Here is a 16,836-nt window from a genome sequence, read left to right as displayed (position 1 = left end):
GGAGGTATTGCCAATTCAGAGATGAATTGGGATATCATACAGAAGGATCTGGATGACCTTGTAAACTGGAGTAATAGTAATAGGATGAAATTTAATAGTGAGAAATGTTGTTAATCCCTAAATGCATAATCTTACAAGAATTTTAGTTATAAGCTGTGGACGCATCAATTAGAAGTAATGGAGGAGGAGAAGGACCTTGGAGTATTGGTTGATTATAGGATGACTATGAGCTGCCAATGTGATATGGTCATGAAAAAAGCTAATGCGGTTTTGGGATGCATCAGGAGAGGTATTTCCAGTAGGGATAAGGAGGTTTTAGTACCGTTATACAAGGCACTAGTGAGACCTCACCTGGAATACTGTGTGCAGTTCTGGTCTCCCATGTTTAAAAAGGATGAATTCAAACTGGAGCAGGTACAGAGAAGGGCTACTAGGATGATCCGAGGAATGGAAAACTTGTCTTATGAAAGGAGACTCAAGGAGTTTGGCTTGTTTAGCCTAACTAAAAGAAGGTTGAGGGGAGCTATGATTGCTCTCTATAAATATATCAGATAAATACCGGAGAGGGAGAGGAATTATTTAAGCTCAGTACCAGTGTGGACACAAGAACAAATGGGTATAAACTGGCCACCAGGAAGTTTAGACTTGAAATTAGATGAAGGTTTCTAACCATCAGAGGAGTGAAGTTTTGGAATAGACTTGCAAAGGAAGCAGTGGGGGCAAAAGATCTATCTGGCTTTAAGATTAAACTCGATAAGTTTATGGAGGAGATGGTATGATGGGATAATGGGATTTTGGTAACTAATTGATCTTTACATATTCATGGTAAATAGGCCTAATCCCATGAGATGGGATATTAGATGGGTAGGATCTGAGTTACCCAGGAAAGAATTTTCTGTAGTATCTGGCTGGTGAATCTTGCCCATATGCTCAGGGTTTAGCTGATTGCCATATTTGGGGTCGGGAAGAAATTTTCCTCCAGGGCAGATTGGAAGAGGCCCTGGAGGTTTTTTGCCTTCCTCTGTACATGGGGCACGGGTCACTTGAGGGAGGATTCTCTGCTCCTTGAAGTCTTTAAACCACGATTTGAGGACTTCAATAGCTCAGACATAGGTGAGGTTTTTCATAGGAGTGGGTAGTTGAGATTCTGTGGCCTGCATTGTGCAGGAGGTCAGACTAGATGATCAGAATGGTCCCTTCTGACTTTAGTATCTATGAATCTATGTATGGGGGAAGGGAAGGTCCCAGGAGGAGGAGGGGGTCCAGGGATGGCTAAAGATTTGTGTATGTCGAGGGATCATATCCAACCTTCTCCTTTGGAGTACAATGCAGTGGGTATTGTGCTTCAGCAGGGCCAAACTGCAGAGGGATGGGTGTTGAGTGCAGTAGGTAGTGGGAGTCTGCAGTGCTGGACTGTGAGGGGGAAGGAGTGAAATGCCAAGGGTATAAACTGGAGCCAGAAGGTTGATAAGAGTTTGTTGGCAATGTCTGTGGGGCACTTGGGAAAGAGTTTTGTGACAGCAGCTGCAGGGGAGGGCAGGCGCGGAGCTGCTTGGTTTGAAGAGCTAGTATCACCTGGAACATGTCTGCTTGGTGTTCCATAACCTTTCAGAGCCACTCCTTGGCTTCACTCTGGTGTGCCGCATTCTCCTTTCGGGTTTCAGAGTAGCAGCCGTGTTAGTCTGTATTCGGAAAAAGAAAAGCAGTACTTGTGGCACCTTAGAGACTATTAGTCTCTAAGGTGCCACAAGTACTGCTTTTCATTCTCCTTTCGGTCCCTCTTCTCGCTGTCCTGACACTCCTTCAATTCCTGTTTTATGGCGGCAGAGTGCATCATAACATCACACAGAAAGTCCTCTTTAGTTCTTTGTGGCCACTTTCTAATTCTGAGCAGCCGTTCAGCTGCCGATAACAGAGAGGGAGGCTGGGCTCCCAAGGTCATCTTTGTAAAGTTTAAATGAAACATTTTACAGAAGCAGTATTGTTTGCAACATAGAGACCACTGATTTAGTGCTTTAAAACACAGCCAGTACTCACATACCTGTCACTAACTGGCTGACCCCAGGCAAGCACACATGAACCACAAGACCCCCAAAATGGTGAGTAGCTGCAGGGGCAGGGTAATCGCTCTTCCCAGACCTTGCTGTATACTGTGCACATGGCTCTTGGGGAGAGCCAGCACTATAAGGGGGGCTGATAATCATTCCTGTTCCCACACTTTCAACAGGAGGTGATCATTATGGAAGATATCTCACTGCTGAGGATCAGCAGGGAATCAAGGGAGGGTCTTCTCCAAAACGGCGGCTTCCGCCCTGACCCCTATGCAGCTCGCCTGTGTGCAGCAATGGTCGTCTTCTCCCCCGTGACAACACAGTGACACGGGACAGTTACCTTGAATGGGGCAAGAAACAAAGCGGCATTGCCAAAGAACCTGTGGCTGTGGATTGCCCAGTATCTCCCCGAGAGTTTCCTGGAGATCTCTGAGGGAGATTCCCGTGAAGTGAGGGAGTCAATCAACAGCCTGTTCCGCCACTCAGACGAGGCATACTGTGGAAGACGAGCCTGCTTTCTGCAATCCTCCTTCCCCCCCAACAACTCGCTTCAGCGATTCCCAAAATCAAATCCACTTACCAGGGGCCTCCTCTCCCGTTTGCGCTTTGCCAACATCTGACAGCTGTGACTGGCTAGCCTCCTCCCGGGTAGAAAAGAGCTCCTGGCTGCATGCATCTCTAACCTCCGAGTCATCCTCTGCCTCTGGGTCCCTCTCCCCCTCCACATCCTCGTCCAAGATTTCCTCCTCCTGGCTTGGTCCACTGTAGACTGGCACGCGAGCCACCAAAGTATCACAGTGGTCTTCGCAGAGGAGGTGGAGTTGCCACCGAGTATCACGTCCAGCTCTTTGTAGAACTGGTAGCTCATGGGCGCAACACTGGAGAGGCGGTTTGCCTCCCGCACCTTGTGGTAGGCCTTCCACAGCTCCTTCACTTTGACCCTGCACTGCAATGTGTCCCAGCCATGATCCCTTTCTGCCATGCATCGTGAAATCTGTCCATAGGTATCATAATTCCTATGGCTGGAGTGCAGCTGAGGCTGGACAGCCTTCTCTCCCCAAATGCTGATGAGGTCCAGCAGCTCGGCATTGCTCCAACCGGGGGATCACCTGGTGCGTGGAGCAGGCCTGGTCACCTGGAAGGAAGTGCTGAGACCACTGCATGCATCACCAAGCAAACAGGAAGGGGAATTTCAAAATTCCAAAGGAATGTATGGGGTGGGGATGATGGTTGGTCACCTGAGGGCAGGGCAGTAGATTTCAAACCGATGACCAGAGAGGCGAGAACAGGCATTGTGGGACAGCTCCTGGAGGCCAATTGGAGTGCCGTAATTGACCAGGGTGTCTACACTGGCACCACAGCGCTGTAGCCCCGTTGCAGAAAGCTGTACGCCTTTCATTGGGGTGCTGTTTTTAAAGCGCGACAAGTGTGCAGTTTCTGCACTCTAAGTGGCTTGGCAGTGTGGCCTTGGGAGTGACAATGCAGAAAGCTGCTTTACAGCACAGAAACTTGCCAGTGTAGACAGGACCTAATCGTATATGTGTGTGGGTTACCTTTTATATTGCAGTTTAGGTAGCCAAGCATCCCCTTTTTATTGACTGAAGGAGCAATCCTAAGAGGCTTCAGAAGGAGTGCTTCCCCATGCTCAGCAGACAGGGGGAGGGATGTCCTAACCAGTGCATGACATTTGCAGGGAAAAGAACTCTGACAAGACAGCTCTGGGAATTCAATATATATACGCATTATCCCTTGCTTTCTAGCTGATATTTGAAATGCTTTCAATAAGAGAAACAATGTAACTCTAGATATTTAGGGCTAGATTTTGCTACCCTTACTTGTTATGTAGTACTTTAATCAGCATGAAGTCCTATTGATTTCAGTGGGATTACTTGTGGAGACCGGTATTCCACAGGTAAGTACAGATAGCAGAATATGATCATTAAAGTGACTGATAAAGAGAGAGATGTGTCCACACAGTTAGAATTGCTATCCCCCAGAATTTATTTGTGTTATCTCTATCTTTGGTACATCTTTGTGAGTGGTTACATCATTTAATGAATTCCTCTCTGAAAATGAAGTTTTCTAAGAATCCTGATTGAGTATAATTTTTTTTTCTAAGTCTAATTATTTAACACAATCTTTTTTTAAAAAAAATATTAAGTAAGGATTAGTTAGGATTCTACTTAAGTTATATTGGTTCCCAAAATTTTTCACAGAGTTTACTTAAATCGTGGCTTTTAGAAATTTAGGATTTGTACTAAACAGTTTGCTCTAGCCTTCCTCACCTCCCCCACTACATAAACTGCAGAGACGCATACTCTATATAGCACGGATTGGCAATCAGCTTTTTGTCCAATAGCAATAAAATCAGAAATGTAAAATTACTTAATGGAGAGGAACAAATGAGCAGCACAGGAGGCGAAGAAGTTGAAGGTGTTCTTCAAATTCAAATTACTCACCTGTCACTTGCAATTTCGTTGTGGGGCGTGTAAAAAGCACCCTTGACAGCTGCATGGCCCCTGGCTAAATCGCTTTTAAAATGTGTCCCTGATGTCAACATGCTAAGCTGCAGCTCCAATCTTCTCAAAGAGACGCTGATCGGATTAAGGGCCAGGACTTTTCTACATGGCTCTTTCTCTTGCTGTCAGGGGCTGCGTGCCTCCTCGCAGCCTTTCCCTTCGCAGCTGACGGGGGTGCTTGGGGCTCTCCTCTCACCCCTGGCTGCGATGCCCGCCGCAGGGGCAGGCGGACAGAAGAGGGTGTGTGCAGCACGAGTTGTCATGGCTCCTCCATCCCAGGAGCGGAGCTAAGATGGGCTCGGAGTTTCGGATCAGCCGAACGAAACTACCGCTCCCGGGGATTTTTGTTCTGCCGGCGGAGGCTCGTATGTAGCCGCGTGCGGCGGGGAAGCCCAGCGGGGCTGGTTCGCCTTGGGGAGGGGGGAGCCCGGGGTCTGGGGCAGAGGCACGTGGCTGTCAGGCAGCGAAGAGGGAATTTCCCACCGGCCCCTCTCGCTGGAAAGCCGAGAGCGGGAGACGCGCGGTGATTTCAGGGAGGCGGCGCTTCCTAGCGCGGAGCCTTCCCGGCCGGGGGCGCCGGGCGTCCGTGGGGCTCGCCCCAGCCTTCCCGGGAGCAGCCGGCGTCGCCGCCCTTCCCAAACACCCCGTGCAGCGGGGCCCCGACGACTCCGGCGCCCGGCGCGGGACAACTCGCTTAACACCCCCGCCCGCCGCCGCGTGCAAACCCGGGAGCTGCAGGATCGCGCGGCTTTCTGCCGAGATGGCTTAGAAGTGGAGAGACCCCCCCCCCCGGTATTTGCATCGACACTGTCGCCCCCGCCCCTACACGGCTTTGGGGGGCGGGAGGGAGCCGGGCCGCTGCTCTCAGGGGCTCGCGGGCTGCATTGAGGGGGGCTGAGGAGGGCTCAGGGAGTGAGCGCGCGCGGCTCTGACTGGGTGTGCTGGGGGGGGGAGTGGGGCTTAGGGGCTGTATTGGGGGGTGGAGCTCGGGGGGGGTGTATCCGTGGGGGCCTCTCAGTAGGTGAGGGGTGTGCGCGTGGGGGGGGTCTCTGTGGATGAGGGGTGTGGGGGGAGGGGTAGCTGTGGAAGTTTCAGTGGGTGAGTTGTGGGGGTCCCAGGGGGTAGGGGTATCTGTGGGGGTCTCGGTACACTGGGGTGCCCCTTCCCTCTGTGGGGAGCAGGACCAGCAGCTGTGTCAGTGTCCCCCCTTGGGAGGGGCGATCCCCTCCCCCCCAGGCACCTCTCCCAACCCCCGGGTGCTGGGATCATGGTGCTGCTGTCTGGGGACAGGACAGGTGCCCGGGAGTTGCGTGGCCCTGGGGGGAGGCTGAAGGGGGAGCAGCAGCAGGTCTGGCCCGACTCCGGGGGGGAGGAGGCGGCAGGGGGCCTGGAGGGAGAGCTGCAGGAGCAGGTGGTGGCAGCGGTGGAGGAGGAGGAGGACTATGAGGAGTACGAGGATTTCTCCGAGCTGCCCGACACCTGCAGCATCGCCTCGGATGATTCCTTCTACCCACCTGGCGCCGAGGAGGATGAGGAGGAGAGCTGGTCCCTGGGAGAGTCAGATGTCAGCAGCCCCGAGCCGCTGAGCCTCTTCCGAGCGTGCTGCACCAACAACGCCGTGGTGCTGAGAGCGCTGATGCGCCAGGGGCCTGAGGAGGAGGAGGTGCGGGAGACCGACCGCAACAATCGGGTGAGCCAAGCGTGGCTGGGCTGCAGCCCACATCTCTCACTCAGTCCCCAGCCCCGCACACAGCTCAAGACTTGCCCTACTACTGCCCCTGGGTACCACCTACTCATGCAGGTCCCCTCCCTGCCAGATCTCACCCCCCTCCCTTCACCCACTCACAATCACACCAGAATTTCTCCGTGTTCACATGCATCAGGCCCCGCTGTCCATCCTGCTCAGCTTCCACCTTTATACACACTCTCTAACCCCCTCCTCAGCTATCCCCCAGTCTCCTGCCCAACACACTCTGAATGCAACCTGACCCTATGCAGATTTTATACCATGCTCATCTCTGTAGCATCTGAGCTATTCTTTTCCCAAGCTCTCTGCAGACTCAGGAAGACATCACTGCATTGTTCACACTCAAGTCACATTCTCAAGCTTTTCTTTGCACCCACAAGGGCTAGAGCCTTTAAAAAAATAATAGCTGAAATTGTGATGTAATCAGGACTCCAGGATTTGGGGGCTTTCCGGTGTAGACATATGGGGGCATTCCGGTGTTCAAACCTTAATCTGATCCTGTACATCCCCTTTGGCCTCCATTCTATCAGCACTAATGCAACACTCCCAACACACATCCAGACTCTCTCCTTAAATATGCCTTCCAAACCCCAACGTGTACAACCAACACCCCTAAAATTCCCTTCATTATGCTTCCTAAACATACACCCCACACTGATCTTTTCTGTCCTCTCCTGTCTTCCAACAACTCCCCAGATACCCAGTAATTTTGAAATACTTTTGAGTTTGGCTCCTGTATTCTTTATACACTCTCGCCTCTGCTCACACACTTTCCATATACTCTAAAGCCATTCTTTTCCTGCCATGCTCCCGACTCTGCCATTCAAACACACCTGGCTATCCCACACACCTGAATTCATCCTCTGTCTCCCCATACATACCCATGCTTCTATCACACATCCTAGCCCCCATGCCTGCCTCTCCTATATGCTCTGTCCTCACACTCTGAAACTTTACTCAGTTTCTGTAACACTCAGACATGCACCGCCCCATGTGAGCCTATACTTGCTTGCTTACTCAGAGAACATACACCTGAATATGCTGGAAGTAGAAAATGAAGGCATGATGGTATCACTTGCTTTGTAGGGGTTTTAGGGAGAAGCATGCATCCACATTCCTAGATGGGGTAGGGGCACAGACCAAGTAGTACCCTGATGCACAAGAATGAAGGGGAAAAAAGCATAGACCTTAACACAGATACTGACTGACATAACTTTCCATCCCCCATTTGACAAATAGGGCTCCAATTAAAAGAGGGGAGGGATGGTGGTCAAGTTTCCTTACTAAAATAAATGTTTTACCCATGAAAGTTTGAAACACCAGGTAATTTCCCAAGCTCATCTTCTCAGTTTTGTTTTTAATTGGTTTCTTGTTCAAAAAGATTTGTAGAAGGAATGACTTTATTACTAATTCTTTTTATTTGCCAGAAGTAAACCAGCTGCTCTCCTGCCCCACCCCTGCCCCAGGATACTTTACATTTCTCATTATTGATCAAGGTTAATTTCCTCTCTCTCTCTCTACAATATGATTTCTTTATACTAAAATATAAGCATTCTCTCAGCTCCGAAATGTCAAATAAGGTTTAATGAGTTTCCATGCTAAAAACTGAGCATCTAGGAGTATTTTTTTTCTGATTTCTTATACATATATATGTATTCTGGTTTTAACAGTTTTGATTGGTCAGGCACTTAGTTTGATTCATTGGTGGGACAGATTTCTTTCACTAAAGCAGAACAAAGGACTTGTAATTTTTCCCAGATAATATGTAATAGGTTCAGATGAGCTGCACAGTGAAGATTCATAGCACTGACTCCAGAATTAAGATTGACAGTTCCAATTAAAAGCCCAATTTGACACTCACCACCTCATTTTTGCACACGCAGAGAAAATCTCCCCAAATATTTTTCAGCTTGAAATTGTCCATGGTTAGGAGATCAGATAGGATAATTTGTGAAAGAAAGCCAGAGTATTACAGGCAACTGATTTTCAAATTCTGATAAAATTAGTGGCTTTTCACTGTTTGACCTCCTTTGACCTCAAGACTTCAAAATTGTTTTTACTTATTTATCCCAAATGAAAACTAGTGCAGTTTTAGTCTTTTGGAATTCACAAGTCTTTAGTCACATAGTTCCCCCACTACCATTATAACTCTCATGGAAGCCTATAGATTCAGGGTTGTCAAACTTTGTTGCACTGTGACCCCTTCTGACAACAAAAATTACTACACGACCCCAGGAGGCCGTGTCTCTCTGGGTGGGAGGCCAAAGCCAAAGCCCCAGGGCTTCATCCCTGGGCATGGGTCCTGTAACCTGAGCCCCGCCACCCCGGGCTGAAGCCAAAGTCTGAGCCCAGGTGGTGGGGCTCAGGCTTGGGCTTGGGTACCAGCCAGTCTAACGCCAGCTCTGGTGACCCCATTAAAATGGAGTTGTGACCCACTTTGGCGTCCTGACCCACAATTTGAGAACCGCTGCTATAGATATAAACTCTTTGGTATTGTAAACTCCATTAATTCTATTTTGGAAGGGAGAGACTCTTGCACATGTGAAGAGGTTTAGTGGAGTGAGAGTTTTGAGCATCAGAAGGGAAAGAGAGGGTCTGACTCTGAGGCTATAGGTGAGCTCTGAAGCACATACTTCAGGAGACATTGCTACAGAGCTTACAATATCCTTTCTATGGAGTTTATACACACAGTCCATCAACACATGTTGCATTTATAAACAGGCTACTCATGGACAAAACTTGTTTTTAAACTTAACTCCCCAGTAAAGTGAAGGGTCTTGCCAAGTTTATAAACTCCACTTGTGCTCATAGTTTCTAAGCACCTGTGACTGACAACTAGTTTCAAGGAGACCACACTATTTCACCAGAATAGTATTTGATTCCAGAACCATGCTTACTTGTGTTTCTTTGAACAGCACAAATGTCTTTATAGGTATAGTTATACTGATAGAGTCCCTGTCAGAAGATAACAATCTAAAGTGTGTTTTTATTTTCATAATTTAAAAAAATACTTTCCTTAAATACACCAAGAAAAATCATAAACAAAACACCTTATTAAGATTCAGTTATGATTGTTACAACATATCAATTGCTTTGATTAAAATCCTCATTGGAATATTGTAGTTATAAAAGAAAAACAGACCAATTTTTTTAAAGATGAGTTCTTAAATACACACTTGAGAGCATAAATGTGAGTACCTATTTTTCAAAATCTTGGCCTTAAAACAAAAGCAAATCTGAGTTAAGTTTAAATTTATGAAAAAACAAAAGTCTGAAAATTCTCAGTTAATGTCCACAAATAACCTTAATTCTTTCCCTTCCCTTCCCATGTCCTTGAATTCTATGTTCCAGAGACCGTCTTATATCCCTCCACCACTCTTTTCACATATTTCCTATATGAGGCACATACTTTCTTGTGAGGGGGGACAAGAAAGGATTAAAGGACCAGTTAGTCATATTCACGTCACCTGGGCAGTAATTAGGTAGTTACTTGGTAGACAGAGAAGGGGGGAATAAGGAAGAATCAGATGATGACTCCGACACCTGGGCCTTATAAATAGGTTGAGTTCATCGGGGAAAGAAGTCACAGGGAGGAGACCAGATGGCTGCTTCCAGTGAAGGGCTGATGTGCCAGAGACCTCCACACTGCATCTGGATGCAAGCCTCCTAGCCTTGCTACACAGGCTTGTGTTAGTGAGACTCGCACTAAAAATAGCAGATGTTGCTTTGAGGTTGTGGCTTAGGCTGAGCTCGGGCTCTCAAGTCTGCCCTTCCTCTACCCCAGGTCCTCCCTATCCCGTGCTACCATTAAGTTTGAAACCCTGTGCTCCAGCCCAAAGGGATTTGGACTAGCCAATTCTTGCAGCTGGTCTGCAAGGGGCACCGGAGATGAAAATGCCTGCAACATCACACACTGATACAAAGAGATGCACTGGTGGTGAGTGTGCATCCTTACATTTCTCCATAGCCTACCTAATAATCTATGAACTGTATGCTGTCTGGCTAGGAGCCACCTACCAAAGGGGCAACCTTTTCTCAACTTCCTGTTGTGAGTCAGACTCAGCAGCATCCAGCCTGATAGCTATCAGATGCAGCCCAAATATGGTTGTACTCCCTTTCCACATTCCCACTGTAGTTGAGACAACAGTTTTGCAGTCATTGTCTGCACAAGTTCCCCAAACATTCACCCACATCACCATTCTACTATCCTCTTTATGCAAAATACAAACAGCACCAAACAGTATTTATTTTTTTCCTCCCTCCTGCTGAGCCTGAGACATAACCATTTAGAAATCCACTGTGACCCTATATAATGTACCAATCCTAGTTGAAGATCCCAGAGGATTTACCCTCACTCACCAAAACTTCTAATCTCAGGTCTTCCATATAGTCTATGGCAAAACTCCTAATTGACTTCAGTGGGACAAGGATTTCATGCAGAATGCCTTACATAGGTGGCAATTTGCATCATGTGGCTAATATACACTATAGAGGAGAACGGCGGGCTGTTGATCCTTAATTCTAAATTTCCAGACTTGCAAATATTTATTTTTTTCATAAATTTAACTTAGAGCTTCTGGACTTTCAAGAATTTAGAACAACATCAAAACTTTAATATCCTAATAAGGTTTTTAGTAGAAATCTCTGATACACCTTTACAACCTTGTCTGTGTATCTGTTGTTCAGTTAGAAAAATTGATTTTAGAAAGTCTATGTAACTGAGTTGTTAAACATTTGCTCTGGTCAGGGCAGAGCAACTTTCTTTTAAAAAAAAAAAAGTGGCCTTGTTTCTAATACATATGGCAATTATCATCCTAAAAGAGAGATTTATAACTATGACAGCAAATATATTAATTATCTGCTTGATAGTTCCATAACTTTCTTTTAGAGTTGAGCCTCTCCTCAAAACCTGGTGACACAAACATGCTATTATTCCTTCCTCCTCTCCAGTTCTTCACTTTTTTTACTTCATAGATCTCCCTTGCAGTTCTGTAGAGTGCAGAAACCACTAGACGCAACACATGCAATGAAGACATTATTTATTATTTTCATAGGTATAACACTGCTTTTTGAGGATATCATGTTTGTGATCATATTTTTACCTCATTATGTTAGAATGTGTGAAGATAAAATATTTTCCATGTCCCTGCCTGTGAGGTCTTGTTTTCTTCCCCTCAGAGTTCCCGCATGTATCAACAGAATATTTTGCCTTTCTCCATACAAGAAACCATGTATAAGTACACTTAGAATATGTCACAGAAACTCTCCATAGAATGCACCATTGACCAGCCTTATTCTATGTTGACTTTGCTTTTTCAGGGGTGAATGGCTTAAGCTTCTGTGAAACAGATCATATTTTGCTGGCCTTTGTCTGTCTGTCTGTCTTTCTAGAGGCAGAATTTTGAAGGCATTTGTTGTTCACCATTAGCTAAGCTCCTATTGAGTTACCTTCTCATTAGTTGCTTGCTGCTAAGTATCTGCTAATAAAGATGTACACTGGGGAGGGGCACAGATGCACCAAAAACCCATAGGTATTTATTAGTCAGCAAACAAAAAGAGGGTAGGATCAGAGTTGTGTGAATAACTGATTTTTTTGGTTTGCTGGTCAAAAAAAATCATTTTGAGTTTACCCCAAATAAAATTTTTTTGATGAAACAAAAATGCTGAAAAAAATGTTATGACAAATTGTTTCATTTTTGAGGATTTTTTTTAACCTTTTTTAAAAACTAAGATTGAGGTAATTTTGTGAATTGATGCACAAATTTGCAAAACGTTTTGGTTGACCTGCATCTCTATTTTTTTGGTCAAACAAAAGTGTTATCCAAAAAATTTCACCCAGCTTTAGTTAGGATCACATCAGTGAATCAGGGAACTCAGGGTCTCCAAAAAACATGTTATAGAAATGTGGGTTGGTGCCAACCATTGACATAAGTAGGGTGGAGTTGCGGGGGAAGGACTTTCTAGGGGATAAATTCTGTTGGAGAGATCCACAGTCACATAAATATTAAGTGGAAATGCTTTTGTGCCTGTAATGTAGATCTGGTTGTGGCTATACAAAGGGTTTTCAGACTGTCATTGCCTAAGTAGTCTCCCCATTGGACCAATAGGTAGTTTCATACCTGAGGCTACAGTCAAACATGTCATTGCACAGTATGCCTTGCTTTGGCCAGCAAATGTAGTGACAGCTCTTTAGCAAGGCCTCAGAGTATTCTGTGATTCTATGCGGCTACAGAATTTGTCTTTGCCAAAGATTTCTGTTCCAGAATTTGTGCTTTTTAAAAAAAATTGTTTCTAGTGTTGTAAAGATTGAAATTATGAATAAAATGTAAACCAATGCAGTCTTCCTGAACCTTCAGACTGTCTGGAAAAACAACTTGGATATGAACTGCCAAAAATCATTGTTGCCAACCCCAGTAGTTTAAAAAATAATGAATCAGACCTTCAAAAATAAAGAGATTGGCTCAAGAAGATTTTAGAAAGATTAAATCATATTTAATGTTGCTGACTCTTACAAATTTTCAGTAACATGTGTAACGCCCCCTCTCCACCTGGTTACCTCCTTTAATGCCAATCTGCTTACAGGTTTTGATGGACAGGTCTGGGTTCTTTTGGATCCCGTGACCCGCTCAGAGGGGTGTGTGTATCTTTCTTTTTTTCCTATGAAATTATTTGGCGGTGCCTCCACCCCCCTCGCTCCCTCCTGGCAGGGTCACCAGGGCAGCTTGGGCGGAAAATTCTAACTACAGAGTAATCCCCCCTTACTTGCCAGATAGTTGGAGACTTCCAAGAAATAACACAAACATATAAAAATATATTCAACACAATAATTATATTAAACAGGAGACAAATACAACATAACAGGGTAAAACATTATTTTTGGGTCACCAGTGCCCACACTGCAAATACTTGTAACTTGATGTAGCAAATGTAAAAATAGTGCCCCCTTGGTACTCGTACTTGGCTGGGGCCCTTGATGACCTATAACCACAAAATTCTTCTCTGCAGTGGTTTAGCAATGTGGCTGACAGGTTCAGTACAGCCCAAAGGACTCACAAGTGGAGAAGGTGGTAAATCCCTCCACAGATGTAATATGCAGCAGGTTATAAAATCCTCAAACCCTTACTCCCTGGCTTGAGAACACAGTTCAGGGAGTAGAGGGTCCCCAAAACAAATTCCCTGACTAACTAACTAAAAGATGCACTCACAAACTCCATGAATGATCCTCAGGTTTGAAGATGACTCTGGACTCCTCAGTCACTGCAGAGGGGCTGATCTTTGCTGGCAGGGATCCTCCTCAGGCAGGAATCAGGCTGCATCGGTCCCAGGATTTCCCTTCACCACAAAGGGGTGTAGGGCTCAAGGTGTAGGTTATACAACTACACTAACATCCAAACTGTAGCCTCCTAGCCCAGCCTCCAGTCACACACTCGGCAGGCAGCTTCCCTGAACTAGCTGACAGAGCAGAGCTGACCCAGTGGTGACTGGTCTCCCTTAGGGAGCTGGAGGGTGAACTCAGCCTGGCTGGGAAGTTTCCCGGCAAATGCTACAAATTGGGCATCATCAGTGAGGAAGGAAAAACCCAGCTGAGGAATCTGCTGTCAGGTCCCCAGAGGCCAGTTCTCAGGGGGAACCCTGCATGCAGGCCTGGGACTCACCAGCTCCCCACATAGCCAGTCCTGTCCTTTCCCTGGCTGGCTCCAGACGGACTACAAAATGGCTTCTTCCTGGGAGGGCCTCTCACTCCCTGTTGGTTGCTGGGCGGACTCTGTCGGCCTTGGCTCCCCCTCCCTACCAGGGACAGTGTGCCTCTCCCTGAGCTGCCCGCAGACAGAGTCCCAGGAATCCATGTAATCTCCTTGGGGGTTATACATGATTTTGGCCTTTGCTGCAGGCAGCTCTTACTGGAAGCACTGCATAAATACACAGTAAGAGTTTTCCCCAAAGAGCCTACAATCTAGTGCGAAGCATGGTGGTGAGTTTGTGATATGGAAGCTGGAACTTATAGAAAGCATACAAAATAGGGATGCCAGTTTTGGTTGGACATATTCCTGGAGATTTAATCACATGACATTATCTTTAATTCCTGGGGACTCCAGGCCAATCCTGGAGGGTTGGCAACCCTAATACCAAACCTCCATCAGACATGAATAACTTTTAGTCTCAGCTGAACTGGGCAGGATTCAGTTTGGTGACAGGTGCTCTATTACCAATACCCTGAGGCGTCCAAGTACACATAACTAATGCTACACTTTTGAGAATCAGATTTGCTGTCTGGCAAGATAAGTTTATTAAAAGAAGTTCTGACCTTTTCTCAGTTTACACAGGCAGGGCCTTCTACTCTCTGGACATGGGCAAAATCTCTCCCACACTGCTCTCCGTCCTGGTCTACACTACAGTGTTAGGTTGATGTAAGATGTCTTACATACACCTGATTATGTCAGTGTACACACAACAGCCTTGCTCTCACCTGTGATGTTCTCCTCAGGTGTTATCTGGACTGGTGACCTGCTAGGTCACTCCAATCCTTGACTCTGGGGAGCCAGCCTTACCCTACTCTGCTATGAGAACCCCCACTCCTGGGCTATTCATGCACAGCCTCTGGCATGTAAGCTGCTCTTTGGATTGTGCAACCGAATGACTCTAGACAACATCGCTGGTCCCAGACACAACCCTAGGAACCTCTGTCTTGCAGCGTCCGGTTATGCCCGCTGGATGCTGCAAGCTTATATGAGTCTGTCAATTTAACAAAGAAATTGATATGTACCAAGCTTGTTATCCCAAAGGGAGTCTCTGATGTACTTCAAATCAAACACAGTGCTTCAGATAGAATAAACAAACAGATTTATTAACTACAAAGATAGATTTTAAGTGATTATAAATCCAAGCATAACAAGTCAGAATTGGGCAAATGAAATAAAAGCAAAATGCATTCTAACCTGACCTTAACACTTTCAGTGCCCTTACAAACTTAGATGCTTCTCACCACAGGCTGGATGATTGCCCTTCAGCCAGGTTCTCCCCTTTGATCATCGCTTCAGTCGCTTTGTGGTGATGACTGTAGATGGAGGTGGAAGAGAGAGGAAGAGCATGGCAAACATCTGTCCCTTTTATTATGTTCTTTCTTCCCTCTTGGCTTTGCCCCTGCCCTTCAGAGTCAGGTGAGCATTACCTCATTGCAGTCCCTAACTGACCAAAGGAAGGGGGTGACTCACTCGAGTCCAACAGATCCTTTGTTGTTGCCTAGCCAGTGTCCTTTGTTCCTGTGAGACTGGTCTGGATTTGTCCCATATGTGCCCTGATGAGGTGTGAACTGCCTCTCTGCTCTGTGAGAGTTTTTGCCTGGGCTTGCTTTAAGCCATTAGGACACATTCTCAGCCTCATAACTATATACATGAAATTACAACCTGTAACATAACTATAACAACAATGCTCAGTGTATCATGAGCCTTCTGAAGACACCCGACATGACAAACTTTGCATTAGATACCACACAATTAAATTATAAGGATGAACATGAGGGTGCTGGGTGTTCCCCTGAGGTACAGAACGTCACAGTGCCCTACTATACTGATATAATAACCCCACCTCCACGAGAGGTTTATGTCGGTGTAGTTAGGGTGACACAGTGTCCGTGTAGATACTGCATTACTTACATCTATTGGCTATCATTCTTGCTGGGCTACTGCCCATTTCTGCTCCAAGCCAGACTGCCAGCCAGTTCCCTGTTCCCTTCCCCGCGGATGGGGCAGCTGCCCTGGGCTTCTCGGCTCCACCCTCCCAGTTGGGAATGGGGCAAATGACCAGACACTGGGAGCTAATCTCCCTGCTGGAAGCCCATGTGCCCTTCCAGGGACTCAGCTCCCCAGTGGGAGCTCCCAGTGGCGGATTAAAGATTTTGCCATCCCTAGGCCCTTGAAATAATTGCCGCCGCGCCCCCCTCCCCCCAGCTCGCCTCTGCCTTCACCTCCTCCCCTGAGCACACCACCGGGTCCTGCTTCTCCCCACTCTCTGCCAGTGCTTGTGCGTGAAACAGCTTTGCGAAGGAGGGGAAAGAGCGGGGAATGCAGCATGCTCAGGAGAGGAGGTGGGGCTGGGGTGGGGATTTGGGGAAGGGGACCAATAGGGGCAGGGAGGGGGAAGGGAATGGGGGCGGGGAAGGGATGGAGTGGGGCGGGGCCAGGGGAAGCAGCCTCTGGCTACTATTATAAATTTGCCGCCCCTGCAAATTTGCTGTCCTAGGCCTAGGTCTTGTCGGCCTAGGCGTTAATATGCCCCTGGGAGCTCCATGCTTGGAGTCTGGCTGGCTGCCATGCTCCTGACAGAGAGCTGAGAAGTGGGGGGAGGGAGGAGGCACATTACCAGCGGGGAGGGGAGAGCCGAGAAGCCCAGTGTGGCTGCCCTGTTCCCGGCAGGGAGCGGGAAGCTGAGAAGCCAGGGGGGAAGAGTTCGGGGGGGGCAGCCGGGGAGCCTGCTGGGGAGCTGTGCACAAAGCTGAGAACTCTGGCTCTCAGTCACCCAT

At 47.0% G+C, this 16,836-nt stretch overlaps 1 protein-coding gene across 1 annotated transcript in view; it reads left to right on the top strand.

The window, feature by feature from the left end:
• Positions 1 to 5,213: 5,213 nt before the first annotated feature.
• ANKRD33B (ankyrin repeat domain 33B) overlaps positions 5,214 to 16,836 on the top strand; it is a 102,182-nt gene continuing 90,559 nt past the window's right edge. The window contains exon 1 of the mRNA XM_038391137.2: positions 5,214 to 6,260. Within this exon, the coding sequence (XP_038247065.1) occupies positions 5,838 to 6,260 (423 nt within the window). The 5' untranslated portion in view covers positions 5,214 to 5,837. The remainder of the gene's footprint in view (positions 6,261 to 16,836) is intronic.

The sequence above is a fragment of the Dermochelys coriacea genome, chromosome 2, assembly GCF_009764565.3.
Source record: "Dermochelys coriacea isolate rDerCor1 chromosome 2, rDerCor1.pri.v4, whole genome shotgun sequence".
Classification (NCBI taxonomy): domain Eukaryota; kingdom Metazoa; phylum Chordata; order Testudines; family Dermochelyidae; genus Dermochelys; species Dermochelys coriacea.
The sequence above is the reverse complement of the archived record's forward strand: the minus strand, read 5'-3'. Positions and strand labels throughout refer to the sequence as shown.